This window comes from Cynocephalus volans, chromosome 1 (assembly GCF_027409185.1).
Source record: "Cynocephalus volans isolate mCynVol1 chromosome 1, mCynVol1.pri, whole genome shotgun sequence".
NCBI classification, from domain to species: Eukaryota; Metazoa; Chordata; class Mammalia; order Dermoptera; family Cynocephalidae; genus Cynocephalus; species Cynocephalus volans.
In genome coordinates this window covers 135,863,470-135,884,909 of record NC_084460.1, presented here as the reverse complement: position 1 = coordinate 135,884,909, position 21,440 = coordinate 135,863,470, and the positions used below count along the sequence as shown (strand labels likewise).

The window sequence follows — 21,440 nt, the reverse complement described above, 5'->3', positions numbered from 1 at the left end:
TGAAAAGGGGCACAAGTAATCAGCCAAGGATAGGTTCAGCTTTGTATCTTTGTTCTAGCTAAGTGGTCTGGAAATGCAGGAGGCAGCTAAGAAGGCCCCATAAAAGGCTCATTATGTTTTGACTGATATGGCTCTAGTAATTGCAAGGTGCCTCAGCATGGTTTAGGTTAGGGAGAAGTCCTTGTGAGCAAAATAATATCACCTAGACCAGTGCTGGTCCAAGGTAGTAGTAGCAGCTGAGAACTTGTTCCATTCCCAGGTCCCACTGCAGAGCTTCTGACTCAGTAGGTCTGGGTGAGTTCTGAGAATCTGCATTTTTGTGTTAGTGATTCTAATGAAGCTAAAGTTTCAGGAAAGTTTCTGTCCTAGAGACCAGGTCTTCGCTGCGTAATTGTCCTTTATTCCCCCCCAAATTCTCCCTTCCTCCATACCTGCTTTTTCTCTGGCTGATGTCCTCACCTCTCTCTAGGCTGGAGGTTTCTCATCATATGGGAACCCACTGGTGCATTATCAGTTATAAAATGCATGGCAAATGATTTATTACCAATAGCTATTTAAGTGTTGGAGACAGTGGATGATTTCCCTTTTAAAAAAATTCAATATTCCACTTTGTAAGAATCCAGCTCATTGTATTTAGATAAACTTTCTTGAAAGAAAAAGAAAATATTGAAGTGGGTTAGCCCACTGGGAATTATGCATTACCTACAGACTGGTTGTTCTAAACCACATGGGATTATGTCATGTGCATGGACACAAAAGTCAAACTGTAGGCACAAACCAACTGCAATGCCTTTCAGCAGGCACATTTCTAGTTTGTACGTCTTTTTATCCAGTATTTCTCAGTGGGGGCAAAACTGGCATTCTGGGAAGGACAATTCTTTGAGACGTGGGATTATCCTGTAACTCAAAGGAGTTTCAGTATTTCTGGACCCTGCTCGCTAAATGCTAGTGGCACTCCCTAGTCACTGTGACAACCAAAATGACCTCACAGATGTTTCTAAATACCCTAGAGTATGGAAATTCTTTAGTTGCTTTAATCCATCCCTCACAACAATCACCTGAGCAAACTTCCTAAAATGCAAGTCTGATAACTTTACTTGGCCACTCAAAATTCTTCAGTGGCTCCTCATTAGCTGCAAAAGGAAATTCACTCTATCAGTCTCAGACTCAAGGTCCCCGGTGACCTGGCCCTGTCTCTCAGCATCCTTTCTGCTCATCTCTCCTACCTAGTATGTGAATTTTCCTTAAAATCCCAAGTTCCCTCTGCCTCCCAGGCCCCTGCCCTTGACTCTTCTCTCTACCTGGCTGGCTTCTTACACATGTCCTTCAGGACCCAGATGAGGCACATTGTGCATCTCCCTAAGTCAATGTCAGGAAGGGCTTTTGGTCAGGGTGTGCTCGCTCTCTCGGTACACTCGTGCGGTGCACTACAGCTGTTTACTAAGGGCTTCACTCGTTTAGGACAATGGAGAATTCTGGATCTATACCATGCGTATCTGTCCAGGTTATGGTGGGTGCCCTACAAATTCTTATTGCATGACCCAAATACTACAGACATTTGTCCTAGACACTATGGCTTCTCCTGATTTTAGGAGAATGGTGAGAATCTAAGAATTATTGCTGCTTCTTAGAGATAGCCTGGCCCTGAGGCAGAAGCATATGTTTTTCATCCTGGGATGCTGGGAGAGCACACGGCTTAGAGAGAGCAAGTGGATCCAGAACACGAGGGGATATTCATCACTCTCTCCCCAGCATCCTGGCTGTGGCTGTCCCAACAGACCATTCTTCTGGCTGAGGGCTTAGTGTTATGGGTTGAATTTTGTCTCCCCCCAAAAAACATATGTTGAAATCCTAACCCCCAGTTTCTCAGAATGTGACATTATTTGGAAATAGGATCTTGAAAGAGGTAATCAAGTTAAAATGAGGTCATCAGAGTGGGCCCCAATCCAATACGACTGATGTGCTTATAAAAAGTGGAAATTCAGACAGAGAAACAGTCACAGAAGGAAGATGATGTGAAGACACACAGGGAGAGCACGTGTGACGCAGAGAACTGGAGCGATGCATGACAAGCCAAGGAAAGCCAAAGGGTGCCAGCAAACCACCAGAAGCCAGGAAGAGGTGAGGAAGCATTTCCGTCCAGGTGTCAGAGGGAGCATGCTCCTGATGACACCGTGCTTTCAGACTTCAAGCCTCCAGAACTGTGAGAGAATCAACTTCTGTTGGTTTAAGCCACTCACATTGTAGCACTTTGATATGACAGCCCTAGGGACCTAATACTCTTGGGAATGAATGAAGAGTGTGACCACTGCTCTGATGCACAGGCTCTCCCTGTGCTTCGTGTACCACACCTAAGACCTGACACAGCAACCGCACGTGGTCTAAAGCTGACCCAAGAGCGGGAACCACTGCCTTCCACCAACTGACCCAGCTAATCGGGAGAGTTTATGGGCTCCACCTGGGTATGGAAAAGATTGATTCTTTCTGTGGCTTCCAGGAGCTCTTCTTCTGCCAGCCTGCACCCTCGCTCTGTTTGCTCTTGCAAGGACCTCAGCTCCGCTAGTTCAGACTGAAGAAGAGAGTTGAGCCGCTCAGCCGCAGTCACCTGCTCCTTCAGATCACTGTTCCGGTGTGTGCTGTCATCCAGCTGCACTTGAAGGTCCTGCAAGAGAAAAAGTGGTCCTGGAGCACAGATCCCTCTGAGTTCAACAGGGGATGTGCACCTATGTGTGCACGCATGTTCTGAATGAAGCGCTACCTGTCTGATTGTAAGCTTGTTCCCGCCCTCTTGAAGGGTTAGATTTGTGGTCTTCACCTTTATTGCCCAACACAATCTCTTGTTCAGTTGCCTCTGAAAGCAGAGGCACTTCCTACCTCATACCTCAGCTTGAAAATACCTTGGTTTGAATCTGAAGCTGACCCAGGGATTTGTTTGCCTCTGACGCCTGCCGGTTGGCACACCTAAGCTGAAGTTCCATCTCATTGAGGTCTTCTTCCATCTTCTTCTTCAGCCGGGTAGCCTCCATTCTGCTCCTAGCTTCAGATTCCAGACTAGACTGCAGGGAGTCAATAGCACACTGTTGTTTCCTCCTAATTTTAGAATAACATTCAGGGGGAAAAAATTACACACCTAAATTAAGAAAAGTTACCTGCTGTGTTCACAACAGTTTAGGAAACAAACAAAAAATTAAAATTCAAGAAAAATTATAGGTAATTAACAAAATGAGACTAAAGGGTTTTCATTTTAAAAACAGTGAGGGGAGGGGTTAGGTTAGTGAGTGTACGTCCATCATAACAGATTAAGATTTTCAGACCAACTTTCCCAAAGAATCCAGAAAACCACGAGAGTTTTTTTGAGGTTCCTGTGGGGCAGTCTTAGCCTTATCTGAGACCCCCTAAAGGATGGCTTAGATTTCCTAGAGTGGCTAAGGATGGAGGAAGGATGCTCTTTCAAACAGCCGTAATATTTAAACTACTTTCAATGTGAAAAATATCTGAATGGGGCAGGAAAGAGCCCCCCAGGTTGGAACAAGGTCTGGGGTCTAGCAATACTGCTCTATGGCCTGTAGACTCAACTCTCCTAGAATAGCATGGCTATCTTTCTCTAGGAGTTTGAGAGTAAAATTAAAGATTGGCTGAGGAAACCAACTGCTGTGTGACACTGAATCACTGTAACATTCCTTTGTAAAAACAAAATCTTTGAGGTGGAAACATATTTGCAATAGCTATACGTTTAGGAAGGGGATAAAAAGAATTGGAAAACCCATGGCAATTTTCATTACCCAACCCTTTTGCAGTTAGTTTAGGACCATGGACTGTGAGCAGTGGTAAAGTGTACTATTCTATGTCTCACCCATACAAATCTTTACTTGTGTGATCCTTCACTCCCTGTTCTACATCTCTAGCAGCTTGGTGGCCACATATGGAAGGCCATGGCATCACAAGAGGGAAGGAACTTGAGTTTTTCAATGACTTCAAAGAACAGTGACCCATACACCATCCTTCCCCACATTAGACTCTGACATGGGCAAAAATAAACTTCTGTTGTCTTAAGCCTCCAAGATTTGGTAACTGTTAGGACAGATTAACTTCTATAACTAACACATGCCCTGTTAAGGTCACTGCATGAAACAGGACCCTAGTGCTGGACAGATAAGAGAGAACAGAGGAGGAAAGAGCCTTTCTCTTCTCCTTCTGCACACAGCCCATCTGCACAAACAGCAAAAGCGTACTCATCTAGGGGTCAGAATTTGCTTCCATGATGAATGATCACTGAGCTGCACCCTGAGCTCTGAGGCTGATCAAGAAGGGTGCAGTCTGCAGGGAGTAAGAGTGTGGTCAGAGTTTGCAGTTGGGTGACAGGTGTAGACACCAGTTTTCATGACCACCTTTCTCTCCATTGGTGGGGAAGGTCTCAGAAGCAATTTTAGAAATGTATGGAAAATAGCTCTTCTGGCTCCAGAGCCCGGGATTATCCTCTTCCAACCCCATCTCCCTGGCTCTCACGCAAGCTGACGTTGGCATCTTGTGCCTATTCTTAGGTCCTGGGCTTTTGTTTAGCCCCCAGATCAGAATCCTCTAGGGATGCAAGTATGTGAAGTTAACAGGGACTTTTATGGGCAGAATTGAATCTCCCCAAAATTCATATGTTGCAGCTTTAACACCCCAGGACTTCAGAATGTGACTGTATTTGGAGATAAAGGGTCTTTAAAGAGGTAATTAAGATTAAATGAGGTTGTTGGGGTAAGGCCCTAATCTAATGGGACTAGTGTCCTTATAAGAAGAGGAAGAGACACAGGGATATATGCACACAGATAAAAAGCCACGTGAGGACACAGTGAGAAGGTGACCGTGTGCAAGCCAAGGAGAGAGACCTCAGGAAAAACCAAACCTGCCAACACCTTGATATTGGACTTCCAGTCTCTAGAACTATGAGAAAATAAGCTTCTGTTGTTTAAGCTACCCAGTCTGTGTATTTTGTTATGCCAGCCCTAGCAGACTAATACAGGGATGCTCACACTCAACATCACTAAAAGCTGTAAGACACTTCTCTGTCTTACACTTGGAAACTCATTTTTTGCCACCGATGACTCTCCTTACACAGGAACACTAAAGCATCCTTAGCCTTGTGTCAAAATCCTCTATACAGAAATACATTCCACTTAAGCAGACAAACTAAATGTTTCCAACTGTACTTTTCCCAGTATTGTTTATGAAACTTCATGAGTGCCTGCAGACAAGTAAAGAGTGTGATGGTTTAGGAGGTGTGGATGTAATACAGGCCTGGAGAATAGCTGCCAAACAATCAACACGTTTTGTGCACAGACAGGAAAGCTTTAAAATGAAAACTCCCTCAAGTACATTTTTTAAGAAAAATGAAGCACTCAAGACCAAGGGCAATACAGTAAGAAGTTCCTTTTTTTCTGAAAAGTAAAATGCAATTTAAGAAAAGAAATAAATCCAAAAAGAAAATCAGGATAAAAACTTAAAACTTTGAAAAGCTAATGATTTTAAATTGACAGTTCAATAGGTCACTTTTTTTCTCTTGTGATATTACTCATTTATATCAGAGAAATGTAAGATTTTTCTTAATCTAAATACATATGAAGCAGCTTTAAAATGATTAACAAGTTATTTTGTTATATAAATAACATGTCTGAGTTTGAGAATCTATTTAAAGACACCCTAAAATATTTTAATTAGAAATGGGAAGAGATTTAAACATATTCTCCTGGCAGAGACTCATTCAGACAATAAAAAAGTTAAATCAGGTTGTGCATATAAATTAAGACCTAGTGACCAAATTCAAAAGTGTAAACTAATGGAAGGAAAAGACAAGGGAACATTACTAGCTACTTGAAGTATGGATCAGGGCAGGCAAACTATGGGCTGGGGGCTAAAACCTGCCATGTCCATTTGATTTCCTCTTGTCAATGGCTGCTTTCAAGACACAACTACAGAGCTGAGTAGTTGCTGTAGAGACCGTATGGCCCACTCATCTGAAAATATTTATCTGACCCTTTACAGAAAACGTTTGCCTAACCTTTCGATAGGCAATCAAACTACACCAAACAAATGTACTACGATAGAGTAAGGAATTTCAGTGCCTCATTCCCAAAGCAACTCTCTGGGTGTGTTTGGGAAGAGCAGGTACACCGTAGCTCTGGGCCAGTGTGACGCCCTCACACGTTTCAGCATTTCCTTGAATAGTTGGAAGAGGTATATAGTTGGTGGTCCCTGAAGATTCAGGACGCACCTGACCAAACTGTTCTCAGCCCAGTCTTGGACCTTGCAGTAGGGCTTGACTTCCACAGCAGTTGTGGACACAAGTTGGCCTTTGGGCTGGCCCCCTTTCTTTCCTGTGTCTAGGATGGAGATCAAGGCCAGACACCAAAGCATGTCCTCTCCTTCCCTCAGTGACTGTATGTCACCTCCCTACCTTTAGAAATGCCAGTGGTAACATTTGCAGAAATAAAAAATAGCCCTATCACCCATAAAAGTTGAGGAAGCTCTGACTAGAATATCAGCCAACCTTACGTGCCCAGATACCCGTGGAGCAAGTAAAACGTATCACACATGTGCCACCTGCTCATACTTTTTGCCACCAGCAGCCTCCAGGCTGGACTCACTCTGGCTGAGTCCTCACCAGAATGGAAGAGAGAGCTCAGCAGCAGAGAATGAGGGGAACGAGCTCCTAGTTTGCTGCACTATCAAGGTTTTGCCTTTGCCTGTGGTTCACTCTTGTCCCACTTTCTTGGACCCTGAAACTTCCTGGGTCCTGTCCTACCTCCTTCAGTTTCTGTGGTGTTTCTGACGGTTTAAGTGGACATAGGACCTAGAAACCTCAGCATGCCCTCAGGCAATATTTTCCTTGAGTTCTATAACTTACCTGGCTTATAGATGACTTGGGTTCTTACGCTTCGCTCACATTTTTTTTTTTTTTTTTTGTCGTTTTTTCGTGACCGGCACTCAGCCAGTGAGTGCACCGGTCAGTCCTATATAGGATCCGAACCCGCGGCGGGAGCGTCGCCACGCTCCCAGCGCAGCACTCTACCAAGTGCACCACGGGCTCGGCCCGCTTTGCTCACATTTCTCCATTATTCTATTCAGCTTTTCTAAGATCTTCTTCTAGCCCCGAAGTCAGATTAAACCATCGGACTAAACCAAGGCACTCTGATGCAATCTGTGCTCACACAGAGCAGAAGAGGTCTGGGGTAGTTGTGATATTTTGTAAGATGTGCTCATTTTTCCTTTCTGGAGGTACCTATTATAGTTACTATGAATCATTAACAAAGACTCATGAAGAGCTCATCCCCCTGCCTCCAGCTGCCCCTTCCTTTCTCAGCCCGTTCACAGCTCATGCCTAGTTTTCAGTTCTTTCTTCTCCAGCCCTAGCTCTTTGGATTTCCAGCTTCCTTTGCACTATGATTATTATAATTGGTGAACTGCTGTATGACATTCACATGTACCTGACGAGGAGTAGACTCTCTGAGGATTCGTTTTTCCTCAGCTGAGTTTATTTATAGGCACAGGTTTGACATTACCTGAAATCAATTTTATTTTATTTTTTAGCAGCACAAGGAGATGTTCATTTTTGTACCTAATGGAAGGAAGTAGGGCAAATATCAAGGCCCAGTGTTTTTGCCCTTCATCAAAAAAATTCTTTTAGACACTGACTCAGAGCTCTTAAGTAGACCAGAATTCCTCACCACAGTCAGTCCCACCGAAGGAAAAGCCAGTGAGTGAAAGCAAAGACAGAGCACACAGAGGGCCAAATTTGGCTTGACATTCTCATTAAAAAATTGACCCCCATGGGAGCTTTGTCTGAAACTGAGCTACGGGAAAGAGGCCCGTTCAATTGAACATGTTAACAGGGTTTTTTAAAAAAATTCTTTAACAAACACATTGAAAGCAAGTTGCCAGTTGAATCTCAGACTCAATTTTCCTTGCTGACATAGGGCATTGACTAAAGAGAATAGATCAGATAGATAATATAATCATCAATTCCACGTGTTCATAATTGTGCCTTTGATCTATAGTGTGTGAAGTGCTCGGCCAACATCAGCTTGCTGGTCTTCCTCACCACCTTCTGTGACACATAGGGGCTGCCTTTATCCCCTCGCTTCACTGAGAGCTGAAGAAGTGGAATGTCTAAAGTCCTCAGTTTGTTAGGACGAAGCTAAGAAAAGATCCCGCAACCCATGAGTCCTGTGTAATTCAGTTTCCTGACCATTAAGACTCAGCTGCTTCAATGCAGATTCAACAAGCAGCATAGCTATTGGCTTCTGCCCCTTTCCAGACAAGTGGCTACAGGTACAGGCAGGGGGTATGTGAAAACTGCACTCTGATCTGGCTTTAATTTTAATGTACAGCACTGAATTTCTTAATCCTTTCCTCCAGGATTCAGCATTATCGGTTTCTTGAATGTCCAAGAAAGAGACTTGTTATAGGGGGACCCAGTGTACACAATCCTTATACATATAATTATGTTTTTGGTGTTTTATCTTGAGTCTCATATGAGTAGAAGCTATTTGAATATAAGAAAATCCTAAAAGCTGATAGTAATTGTATATAGGTATTCCTTTATAATAGTGGTGAGCTTCCTAGAAAGGGTCTAATATAGGGTTAGACTAAGTGACTAAGTCTTTTTTTTTTTTTTTTTCTTTTGTAATGTTCCAACAGGGGTCATAAAAGCAGCCAAACACAATGAGTTCTGTTCAGTCAAGGATTCTGAAATATGCGACTGTTGCTCATCAAAATAATCTTAAATACCTAAAATTTTCTATTTCTTCATCTTTTTCTGAAAGCCTTCTTTCAAGATCTGATTTAGCTTCCAAGAGTTCGAGTTGGTAATGAAGAATCTTGCTCTCATTACGCTCCAGAGCTCCCTGAAATACATAAACAAAAAGCACTAAATGAAGCCCACTTTTGGACAAAAGTTTTTTTTTCCCCCTCAAAATGTGTGTCACTAACATAGCTCTCTTTAGAGTTGCTGGGAGAGATGTAGGTTCAAGTCAGGTCCCTGAAGACTGAAACAGGATGGGAGACAAGTGACTGCTTTTGATTGTCATTTCACTTATAGCTTTGACAAGTTTAGGTCTTTGCTGTAGCTTGAGAACTAGAATTCTAAAGCATTTTTAAAAATAGAAAATTTGAATCTTGTCTGTGACTATATTTGAACTTTTAAATTTATTACTCTTGACTTTTTCTAACATATTCCACCTTTGGAATGAATCAATAGAAGTATCAAAGCTAGAACAAGGAAGGTGATAACTCCTACCTAGAATCTTATATTTAATTCTGGACATCACAGAGGGATAAAGGAAAAATTGAATGCATTCAGAGTGCAGGCAACAGGATAGTGTCCAAATATTGTCATATGAAGAATAAAGGGATTTAGGAGGCACTTGACATGTAGTACTCAGTGTGAGCCATAATCACCATAATCAATACTACCACTACAAATGGACTACCTGACAGGTAGGGAGATGCCCTGCCCTTCCGAGTATTTAAATATAGGCAAGGCAATTATTTCCAGTGATGCTATCAAGGTGATTTGATTTTAAAAGTATAGGTTTGACTAAAATTTTAAAGCCTGTTCCAAAGATAAAACATATACAGAAGCAGCAGCCCAAAAAACGCTTGGAGGACACTGATGATATAGGAACACAAGGGGTGATACAATCTATTGGACAGTTAGCTATGGACAGTCCTGAGGGCAAGAGTTATTTTTTACAGCTTCTTCTGAGGAGTGCTTAGCACATACCACCAAAAGCAAAAAGTAAAACTGAGAAGCAATTTTAAAATAAATATAAGAATGATGTTGGGAATTTTAATAAGGCTTCCCTTGCTGTTATCTTGACACTACCTCAATATAAAAGAAAATAAACCCAAAACAATTGCTTGGATAGCAATTTCCTCAGAGGGGATGGTATAGTTCCTTCAGGGGGGAAACTGACACCTCTAACCCTCTAGAATGCACTGAGAAAGTGAATCTTTAGAGAAGGTGACCTGGATAATTTGAGTTTTATGGCTTAAAAAAAAATCTGATAAAGTTTCTCATAAAGGTGCATTCGGGAAAATAAATAACCCAATGTTACAAATACATGTCCAAGTTGATGAAGTATTTATGGACGTGGCTGAAGATAGAACTTGAGAAAATGCAAATAGAATGTACTGCCATCTAGTGGTACTAAAGGGTATGAGTGCTATGGCCTTAATGTCATTCTCACCTTTTTTTTTTCCTACAAAAGTTTCTTAAGTATACGACAGGCTCCAAGACAAGACAACACTTCATTCCAGCTATAGGTGGCAAAAGATGTTATGGGAGGGAATCTATATGTTTAAACAGGAGTGGAATCAAGGGTGCCTTCAGGCACAAGGAACAGCTTACTTTTTGCCAAATTCCTTAATTCCACCTGCGGCCAGAGGCCCTCCCTTGCAGCCTTCACTTTCAGTTCCTCTAGTTTCTTCTGCTTCTCTTTTTGTTTCTGCTTGAATGACATATCTTCCTCATCCATCTCCTTGGCCTGTTTTTTGGGCTGTTTCAGGGGCTTCTTGCCACCATCGCAGCCGGACTTGGTACCTGCCATCCCTTCCTCAGATCCTGCTTCTGGAAACCCATCCTCACCTTTGACGTGGGTGCTGGTTGATTTAATATACAAAGATGCCTATACATTGCACAGGAGCAAAATTGTCCCTGCCAATCATATTTCTCATTGGCTTGTCATAGTGCTTGAAATTTCTACCATAAAAGTTACTTCTCTTGGTTAAGGTGGCAGCTTCAGGAAATCCCTAGCCAGGATGGCCAAAGGACCAAAGGGAATAAGGAAATGAAACAAGGTTCACCAAATGTACAGGAGCAGCCTTGCTAGGGAACACCAGACTGCGACTGAAAGAAGGATTCTCTATAAAATGTAGAAGACCTTGGGAAACAATTATGCATAAAAGGGCCAGAGCTGCATCCGGAGCTGTCCACTTAACAACCCAACACACCGGGCAATATGACCACATCCTCAGCCTGAAAGGTTTCTCCCAGAATTGTAATGGTGAGGAAAATTTAACAGACAATGCTAGGCACAGAGCAGTCCTTAAGTATCTCATTTCCATCACCATACCTTCCAAAGGGCACCTGCCCCAAACTGTCATGTCTTGCAAAACAAATTTTTTCTAGTGGTGTGTGGGTAGGTAGGGGCTGTATTTCAGTGTGCCCCGGTGCTTATTCAAAGGCTAAATGAGGAAGGTTAAATTCAGCTGTGGGAAATGAGACTATGTAGGGCTTGTGAACCATCTCACGACCATGACTGGATAACTTTCTTCTTTTTAGTTCACCCTCTTTTTTGGCAAAAGGTCTTCTTAGTGGTCCTTTCAATCACTAACACACACTCAGAGATAAAGCTAGAGATTTCTCCTGAATTTTTCATCCACAACACTGAAAACACTCCTGTCAAATATCTGCACAAAGATGAGCTTTCAGGAACAAATGCTTGGGAACATCACTTCGAATCTCATTTTTAAAACTACCTAAAGTTTTTTGAAAAAAAAAAAATGTTTTTTTTGGCAGACCCTGTTTAAAGAGGGAGCAGCTATGATGATATCTATTCATTCAACATTGCACAAATATTTATTGAGCCTCTACTACAAGCCAGACAATGATCTAGGCCAGTGCTTCTCAAATGTTAACATGCATATGAAACATCAAGGGATCAACAGAGTTGGGAAAGAGCTGAGATTCTGAATTTCTAACAAGCTCCCAGGTGATGTCCATGGGCAACATGTTGAGTAGTAAGGGTCCGGGCATAAACTGGCAAACAAGATAGACACGGTTTCTGTTTTCACTACAATCAGGAGATTTGCATTCACTATTGTTTATCCTGCTCTCTGAGCCTCAATTGCCTGGTTTGTAAAAAGAGACAACAGTTTGCTACCGTGATTACGTAAAATAATGCATATCAAGCCTGTTCCAGCCCTTATAAGGTAGTGAACACTTGAGTAAGTGTGATTGTGTTGTTGCTGCTGTTGTTATGTGAATGCCAGTCTTTGCTTTGTCACAATGATGGAAACTTTCTTTCTCCCTTGTGATAATACCTCTGCTTCTTCCAGTGTCACCTGGGCTTCACTCTTTTCTTGTTCTATCAGTTTCTTGACCTTTTCCATTTCAATTAAGTTCTTGTTTCCTTCTCTAACCTGATTTGTCAGATTAGAAATTTCTTCTGAAGAGAATGGAAAGAAAAGCAAAGTTAGTGAAAGTCTCAATCTCAGACCCATGATGTCAGGCCCTGCACACTCTTCCTAGAGGTTTGCTGGGACCATGGTCAGGCTGCCCTTGGTAACTCGATGGCAGGGCCACCACTAGCCTGTATAGGACCTTTGTTAGAATCAGAAGGCATCCTTTCTTTAACATATTCTTTTTCCATCTGCCAGAAAATTGTCTACAACAATTGGTGAGGATGGTGCTTCTTAGAGGGTTGTGCATTGGACAACCTGTACAACTTCACATGGTGGTCCTGCTGTCAGCCATGCCAGATTCCACCTGGAGGTACTCTAAGACAGACCTGGAATCCCTGCACTTCCAGTTTAAGTGTTTAGCTGTCAACACCAGTGGCTGCCATTGTGTCTGCCACCACTCAACACTGAGGCAGGAACTTAAAGCGTAAGTTGAGTCATTGTCTGCTAGCTACAAAGGCATGACCCCAGAGAGGCCAGAAGGGGCTCAGGGAAGACAGTGGCTTTAGCTCAAGCACTTAAGGGTTTTGGGCTAGCCTCTCATGAACATGAGCCTCTGACAAAGTAATGCATTCAGAAGTCACAATGCCTCTGCCACTTGGTAACTGTTGGTAATTGTTGGTTCTGCCTCCTCATGAAAGAAGCCTGAAGTACCTGAGGGGTGGGGCAGAGCCCAGTAGCTTTGGGAATTACCTAGTCCAGAGGTCGTAGAGGGAGCTCAATTTTTAAAAGTTACAAAAACATACATGTTAGATAAAAATTCTCACTGAATAACAAATTCTTCTCTGATAAGCCCTCTCCAGAAGAGGAGTCTCCAAGAGAAAACTTGGGGCAGTGGGTCTCAACTCTGACTGCACCTTAGAATCACCTGGAAAGCTTTTGGAAAAGCTCCCTCAAGCCCAAACCCCACCCCACACTAACTGTGGCCCCCAGACCAGCAGTATGGGCCTTACCTGGAACTTGTTAGAAATGCAAATTCTCAGGCCCCATCCCAGACCTACTGACTCAGAAACTCTGGGGGTGGGCCCCAGACATCTATGTTTTAACAAGCTTTCCAGACATTTTGGGTGCAGCTAACCACTGTTAGTTTTCTAACCACTGTTCTAGCACCTCTCAAATGCCCAGTCAGTGACCCGATCTTGGACTATGTAGGTCAACAGAGAAAGCAAGTTTCATTTACGCCTCTAATAGTAATGAACTTCCTTCCAGGGCATCTCAGGGTTTTCATGAACATAACCGATGGTGCTAGTATATGTTGGCAGCTTCTTTGAAGGGCTGTTTGTCAGTAGATCAAAATTTAAAAATTCATTCCTTAACCCAACAATTTTATTTCTGGGGATCAATCCTACTGAAAATTTTTACATGTGTACAAATACATGTACAGAGAAGTATAATATGATTATTTATATTTGTGAATGGTTGGATCTAAAATGAATAAAGTCTAGTTACACAGTGACAGTCATCCTTATTATGAAACCATGTAGCTATAAAAAAGCACATGGTGGGTCTCCATGGACAGGCATGCAAAGAACCACAAAGAACGTGGGAAAGGAGCATAACTCAGTAGTTGAGTGTGTACATGCTGGAGCCAAGCTGGCTGGACTCAAATCCCAGATCTGCTACTTATCCACTGTGAATTTACACAAGTTACTTAATCTCATGACCAATATACTCTCCAGTTTACAGATGAGCACACAAACACGAAGACTGCTCTGAAAACTAAACAATGAATAGTCATATATAGAATAATGCCTGGCATTATTGGGCTACAAAAGTATTTGTTAAATTAGAAAATACTGCATATTGATAAATAAAAAGATAAAAGGTGTAAAACAATGTGTAATTTGGGTAAAAAATACACACATGTATATATACATGGAAAATCCTGGTAAGGCTATGAATATCAACAAATTCTTAACAGTGGCTTCCTTTACAGAGTGGAACTAGAGCTAACCCAGGTAGGAAACTAGTTTTACTTTTAGAATTAATTTAATACAAATTTTACCTGTAGTAAAAAAAAAAATTCTCAAAAAGAAGTATTAAAAATTGGAGAGTTTTCCCATGAATGGGAGCATGAAGATGCTGAGGCCTCTTCCCACAGAAGACAGCTTGCCCCGTGCCCAGGCTCTCCCAGAGCTTGCGCCCGGCACAGAGTACCTTGCAGTTTCTTGTTCTCCCTCTGGAGCATCTCCTGGCCCATGGTGCTCTCCTCATAGGCGTGCTTGAACTTGAGGAGCTCCGTGCCCAGGGCCCGGACCTCCTTCTGAGAGGCATCCAGCAACTCCTGGGACTCTTCGTGCTTCTGCTTCCAGTCTGCAAGGGCCTTGTCAGACTGCTGCTGCTTCTGGTCCAGCCTGGCTGCTGCAGATCGAGCCCTCCCAAGGTCAGACAGGGCATCCCCGAGCTCGAGCTGCAGTCGGTGCCTGGTCTTCTCCAGGGAGGCGTTTCTGGCATTGGCCACCTCCATGGCTTCAGCCACCTCCTGCAACCTAATTGCCAGCTTCTTCCTGAGAAGGGGAGACCCAAAGGGCAAGTGAAGCAACATCCCTCAGAAAGCTCAGCAAGTCTGTCCTGGATTAAAGACAGTGCTTAGGGACAGAACAGGACAGCCTCTGAGTTGGCTTAATAGCATGAAGCAAAAGCAGCTCATGTCTGAAATTGACCTTCTTGCACCCACAGAACCCAGATGTCTGCTGACTGTATCCTCTGGCTCCCATGTGCACATCATCTTTATTTTCCCTCACCCTTTGCCAACCCAGACTTGGCACTCAGGATCTCTTTGCATTTCTATAAATATTTGTTTATCCTAAACCCTTAATAAGCAATCCAGGCTTTACTGAGGATTTCATAAGAAATGGGAAGGAGGAAGATTGTACTGAACAGTCCCTCAACAGTAAGCAACTTGGACATCTGTAGGCACATTCAGTCGCTAACGAGCTCCTTAACTGCGTGTCTTCTAAGGAACACCTTCTTGCTCTCTCCTGCTCATTCTGTCTCCCTAAACATTATCATGTGGCTCCTAAACATGCCACAATTCTCTCTTCTGAGTTCCTTCTCCACCGTGGCTCCTCTGCCCAGGTTTATATACCCACATCCATCCCATCATTATGCTCACTTCACAGGTCCTGCTGCTCTTCAAGGTTACTTTGACCCCCATGTGCTGTTCCCCCAGCATCTTCTGAGGTGGAGTGGCTTATTAGACTACTTCTCCTACCGTCCCCATAACACAGAGCTTGTAGGAATTCTAACGGATGAAATGCGTTCTTTCACTTACATCTCCTGCAGGGGTGCTGGCAGTCCCTTTCTTACTCGTTCATTATACTTCTTAAATAAAAGGTACTGCATGTACCAAAGCTTTGCCTGAGCTACTGTTATTAAACAGAAAAAGGTCCTCAGGACTAAACATGGACCACAACAGAGCAATGTGGTAATAAAGCCCCTTTTGGGTGGGATCCTGTAAAAACCAATCTGTCCCCAACATCCAGGAAGGATTTCAGCTCTAACAACAAATCCTTGCTCACTGGCTTTTTGATCATAGTCACTTCACTTCTTTGCTGCATTTTTCTTAACTGTTAAGAAGAGATTTTAATGCTTTATCTGACCTAAGACAGTAGGAGTCTTGTAAAACAAGTACGTGTATTTTAACTACTTTAGAAATACTAGATTGGTACCAGAAAATGGAAGTTTTACTTTGGCTGACCAATTATGCTGGTTTGCCTGGGACTGAGAATTTTACCAGGACATGAGACTTTCAACGCTAAAACTGTGAAAATCCAGGGAAAACTGGACAAATTGGTCACCCTTTTTTTATTCATAATTTTGTTCTATGTTTAATATCAATTACTTTTTGCTCAACTTGCCAACCATAAGCACCCAGTTAATTGCCTATGATATATAAAGGGACGTAGGAGAAGAAGAAATCAAATTCTTATCCTTGGGGAACTTAGAACTCAGAAGTAGGAAATTGGATCTCAGGTGAGCTTAATTCCGCTAAACTAAGCCATCATATGAACCCCAGCCTGGAAATCAAAGCAGGCAGATCTTCAACTTTCTAATTTAAAACAAAAAACAAAAACCCTAGATTTTTTTCTAGCTGCCCACCTCCCTAAGGTGACTTAGAGAAAAAGCATGATATAGACAAAGCTTCATTTATTTGATGTTCAACTAATTTTAAAACAAAAAGGGTCTTCAGATATTACCATGTTTGCCCATTTTTTCTTTAGTTGTTACACACTACAGAACTAGTTCCAACAAATCCATATGGTTATAAAGTAGTCTATATTCTTTCTCTCTTTTCTACCACCCAAAGAAGCCATGAAACAGAATGACAGGTAGGCACTTTCACTGAATTCTTTAATCATTAGAAGGAAAAAAAAATCTTACTTCAGAAGAAAATGTCATGTTTGGATATGAGGAGGAGGCATTTCAGTTCAAAGCCCCACTTTTCTGTGGTCCAGAATTTTGATAAATCGTCTCCTGCAGCTATTTTTAGTATGTGTTATACCAAAGCCCTTTTTAACTTATTATGGATACAGAGATGGATCACTTGGTACTCCTTCTGGGACAGAACACAGCAGCTGTTCAGCAACTGCACGGCAAGGCCTCTCAAAGATTTAGGTAAAGAACTGCAAAACATTATTTCTGGTTGAAACTAAAGAGAAATGTATTGATCTGGCCTGGATTTTTGCCAAACTACCATGCATTCTTTTGAAGTAAACCTTTAATGATGATAAGCTGAGGTTAGTTCGATACTTTCTCTCAATGATACACAGTCCTTTGACCTCTAAGCAAAATGCTTCAGTACCACACCCTGGAACCAAGTCTGGATTCAGCTGGGCCCTAAAACCTGTGTAGCTCATGTGAAGAACTTAAAACCTTTATGTGGCATTGGCTACACAATTTATATTCTAACCTTAATGATGGCTAGGAAGTAATTTCTTTTCAAAGCAATCTTTATCCCTTAAGACATGATGACAGACCCTAAAATGCTTCCATCTTTCCCGGTCCATCTTCACAGACCACTTTGTACTCTACAAGTTGTAGACCAGAGACACAATGACTTTGATATACGGAGACACGTATACACATGGACTCAGTTATTTTGGTGTTCCCAATGAAATATAGGATTTTAAGTGATAACCTATTTTCAAACCATAGCTCAAAGTCACATCTTCTGTGAGGATTTCCCTTGTACCCCTAGAATGAGCCGCCTTTCTCTCCCCAGGACCTCTTTATAGTCTCTACCACTTGTTATCACGATTTTTATTTTTTCCATCCCTCCAGAGCTTGTGCTCCTTGTCAGCAGTGACTGATTCAGCTTTGGTTTGCGGCTAGATCATGCACTCAGCAAAGATTTGTCAAGTGCATACCATGAGACCTTGGAGACACAGTTATTTTCCTTCTCCTCCGAGAGACTATCTCCAGGTTAGGGGTTACCATGCCCTACTCACTTGGCATCCTCCAAGTCTTCCGTTCTCTGGAGGGCGTGGTTTTCGTACTTCATTCTCCACTGCACAATTTCAGCACTGCCTTTGGCTAGGGCACGGTGCAGCTCAGCCTTGACCTCTTGTTCTTCTTCGTACTGCTCTCGTAGAAGGTCACAGTCACGCTTGGCTGACTGCAGAGCATGGGCCAGGGCACTCTGTGACTGAAGGGGGACACGTGTTAAGAAAAAAAAAAAAAAAGGTACCACCATTAACTATGAAAGGCTTGAAGATGACGTAATATTTTTTAGATAAGGTTAATAACAACCTGCCACAGATTCAATCTGAATCTGAACCTAGTGAGATAATACCAAGGAGAGAAATGGGAACAAGAAGAGGAAGGATAGAAAATATCTAATTGCTGCCATTAAAATAGGGAAGAGAGTTCTATTTAGGGAAATACCAGCCTGACTATTGGCTTCAACAGGAGATAGGCCTGGAGTTCTGGAAATAATGGAGAACACACAGTCGTAAGGACAACATGCATTCTCATTTAGGCAATATGATTTTATAGCTACCGATATATAACTCAGATCTTGTTTGAACTAGAAAGAACCATTGAGATTTAGTATAAATTTTTCATTCCATTGATGAGAAAAATAAAGTCTTTTGTTTCACAACAAAATCCCCGAAAACCTTAGCTCTTATCACTTTAAAATAGTGCTGCCCAATAGAACTTTCTCTAATGATAAAAATGATCTATATGTACAATTTCCAGTGTAGTAGCTGCTCACCAACCGTGACAACTGACATTCAAAATGTGCCCAGTACAGTATGTGTGGTCAAAACTGAATTTTTAATTTTATTTAATTTTAATTAATATAAATCTAAGTTTTTATAGCTTACTGTAGTATAGTTGTGGCTCCTACATTTATTGGACAGCAGAGCTGAATTTAATGAATATTTCTACCACTTAAATGATGGTCCGGCTAAAGTAGCAGCAACATTGCCAGGAGATGACCTAGTGTAGTGGGAAGGACAGGGCCCCTGGCCAGTCCTCATGGGTCCTTTATGCAAATTAGGAAAAAGTGTCTTCTTTGGCAGATGCAGCTCTGAGGGCACAAGGCTTAATTAATGGCAGCCTCAGCCAGACACCTCTGGGTGCTGAATGAGAGGGAATGATAAACAGAGACTCCAAGAGGATGCAGGCTTTGGAATCAGATAAACGAGTTCAAATTTTGACCTTTCCTCTTACTTAATTTTATTTATAAAGAAGAAGTTTTAAAACCTATATGTGGCACAACTGCCCCTCCACCACCACTGCCACATGCAGCTAGCTCAGAGGCAACCACGGAGCCACCACAGGAAGTGGGGGACCTCGGGCCTCAGTCACCTCCCCCGACACGTGCAACCAACCCAGCGACGGCCACCAAGCCTCAGCAAGAAGGGCCCTGGATTCCTGAGCTGGGATGGTAGGGGGCAAGGGCTTTTGCCACACCCCCCTGAAATCTGCCTCCAGCCCGGCAATGACCAAGCCACTGCTGGAAGCCCCCAGTCTCCCCTGTGGGAATGAGGGGGTGCCACAGGCCTCATTCCCATCCCTCCTCCTTCCTCCATCCCATTTCCTTCCCCTTTCCTCTCTCCCCCTCCCTCTCAACTGCTCTGCAACATCCTAAAATGTAAAAAATAATATTAATAAAATTACATTTTCTTTAAAAAAAAAAAAAAAATTTATTGAGCAACTGTTCTAGGCATTAGTATTACAGAAGTAAGGGAGACAAATACAAAGTCACTGCCCTAAGGAGCCACTTAGGTTGGGACACACTAAATAAACATGAAAACAAATCAAAAAGTAAAATTTCTAATAGCAGTAAAAATAAATAAATAAGACAGACTGACATGATGTTTGGCTCCTTCTCATCATCCCCCAAAGACCTTGGGGAAGGGCCTATAAACAATGAAAACAGCAGTTATAAGATTCCTCAGGCAGGAATGATGGTGGCTTGTGTAAAGGACAGAACAGAAGCCAGGGCGACTGGTGGGGAGTAAATGACAGAAGCAGATGTATGGGGTAAGGTCACAGAAGGAGGCTGGAGCCAGATCGGGGGGCCTTGTAGGCCACTTGGAAGTCACTGGGAAGGCAGCCAGAGAGATCTTCTACAATATAAATAAAGTCATTCCACTATCTGCTTAAATTTCTTCACAGTGTATCACTAGCTGTATGACCTTGGACAAATTATCTGTCTTCTCAGAGCCTTGGTTTCTTCATGTATAAAGATATAATTCTACCTGCTTCATATGATGGACATGAAGACTGAGAAAACATGAGAGAAGAGTCCGGTATGATGTCTGAAGCACAAGCAGTGCTAGTAATTTAAAAATTTGTATATAATATAGAAAATATGGAGAGTTAAGAGAATAAAATGGTACTTTAAAACATTTTACATATTTAAAAACAAAGATTCAGCTACCTCCATCTTCAGAGTATGTGCTTTTGCAGTGAGAGCATATACAAGTGAGGTACTCTGGGGTCTTAGTAACAAGCTGCCTTGAATATGAACTAAGAATTAGCTTTAAATAACAGGGTTCAAGGAATTCATCTCTCACGTTAGTCACCATGCTTTCTCCTTAAAGAACCACTTTCACTGAGGTCAAATTCCAGCAACATTATATATTTTCCTAGGGAGAAATGACTAATTTCTATAATTGACTGGCAACTTAAAAGTAATAGTCTGCTAACCCAGGCCTGTCTATTTCATTCCAGTCTCTCATTTAATTTCACTTCTTGATGTGCAGTTCAGAATCAAAATCCATAAAGAACCTTGCTACACCTCTGTTCAAGTAACAATGCAAAATGGAAACACATATTTTGCTTGCTCTAAATCTGACAAACTAGAAGCAATTTGAATCCCTGAGGAAGATCCTTCAGTCATCAGGGCTCTTTCTGGCATATGTAAGGTCCAACAAAATTTTTTCCCTCATAACTTCTAGGGCATTTTCCCTTCTTTTATAAAAGATATTCAGGCTGACCCAACATGCACTATTTTTTTTTTTTAAACACAGTCAGGTTACTGGTGAGAGATAATAGATGCGTTACTTTGGTCTCCTCCTCCAGTTGTCCTCTGAGTTCTTCAATCTGCCGAGTGAAGGTGCTCTTTTCCCTGGAAAGTTGGCTTATCACAGCCTCCTTCACTTCCAGCCTCCTTAGCGACTCGCCTAAGAGAAAGATTTCACAGAGTACGTCAATCACGGTCATCCTCATTTACTGCCTCCACCACTTGATTTACTGACTTTAAGGGCAACCAGAATGACTCCTCCCAACATATTTTTGATATTTAGGGAGGATCTGAGAATCCAGTTATCAACAAAACCTTGCCAGTGATCCTCCTAGGACCCATGAGAGAGCCCTAAAAAGAAACTGATGTTTAGTTGTAAGTATGAGTCAATAACAGATAATAGTAGTTATTATTTTTGGAGAATCTACTCTAGGTACTTTATGCATATTAGCAGTTTAATTCTCATAATTCCTTGATATTACCCATTTTGCAGAGGAGGAACTTACTTAAATATGACTGACAGAGAAACATACATAGCTAGTAATCAGTGGAGATAGATTCAAATGAAGTTTGAAAAGAACACATTCCCTTCTTCTATTCCATTCTTTCTTGTTTATGACGTGTGGTTCTCTAGCAATTTCTGGCTATATAATTTTTAGATAATTATGACTTTTTTTTGCCTCATTTGTAAAATGAAGATAATAATGTAATAAAAGATTGTTAATAAAAATTAAAT

General features: G+C 42.0%; 1 protein-coding gene across 1 annotated transcript in view; it reads right to left on the bottom strand.

Annotated features, from left to right (window-relative positions):
• MYH15 (myosin heavy chain 15) overlaps positions 1-21,440 on the bottom strand; it is a 130,598-nt gene that overhangs the window by 14,183 nt on the left and 94,975 nt on the right. Inside the window, exons 29-35 of the mRNA XM_063092013.1 lie at positions 20,746-20,864; positions 17,676-17,872; positions 14,383-14,732; positions 12,088-12,212; positions 8,773-8,888; positions 2,898-3,090; positions 2,459-2,662 (exon numbers count right to left, since the gene is read on the bottom strand). Coding sequence (XP_062948083.1) covers positions 2,459-2,662; positions 2,898-3,090; positions 8,773-8,888; positions 12,088-12,212; positions 14,383-14,732; positions 17,676-17,872; positions 20,746-20,864 — 1,304 coding nt within the window. The remainder of the gene's footprint in view (positions 1-2,458; positions 2,663-2,897; positions 3,091-8,772; positions 8,889-12,087; positions 12,213-14,382; positions 14,733-17,675; positions 17,873-20,745; positions 20,865-21,440) is intronic.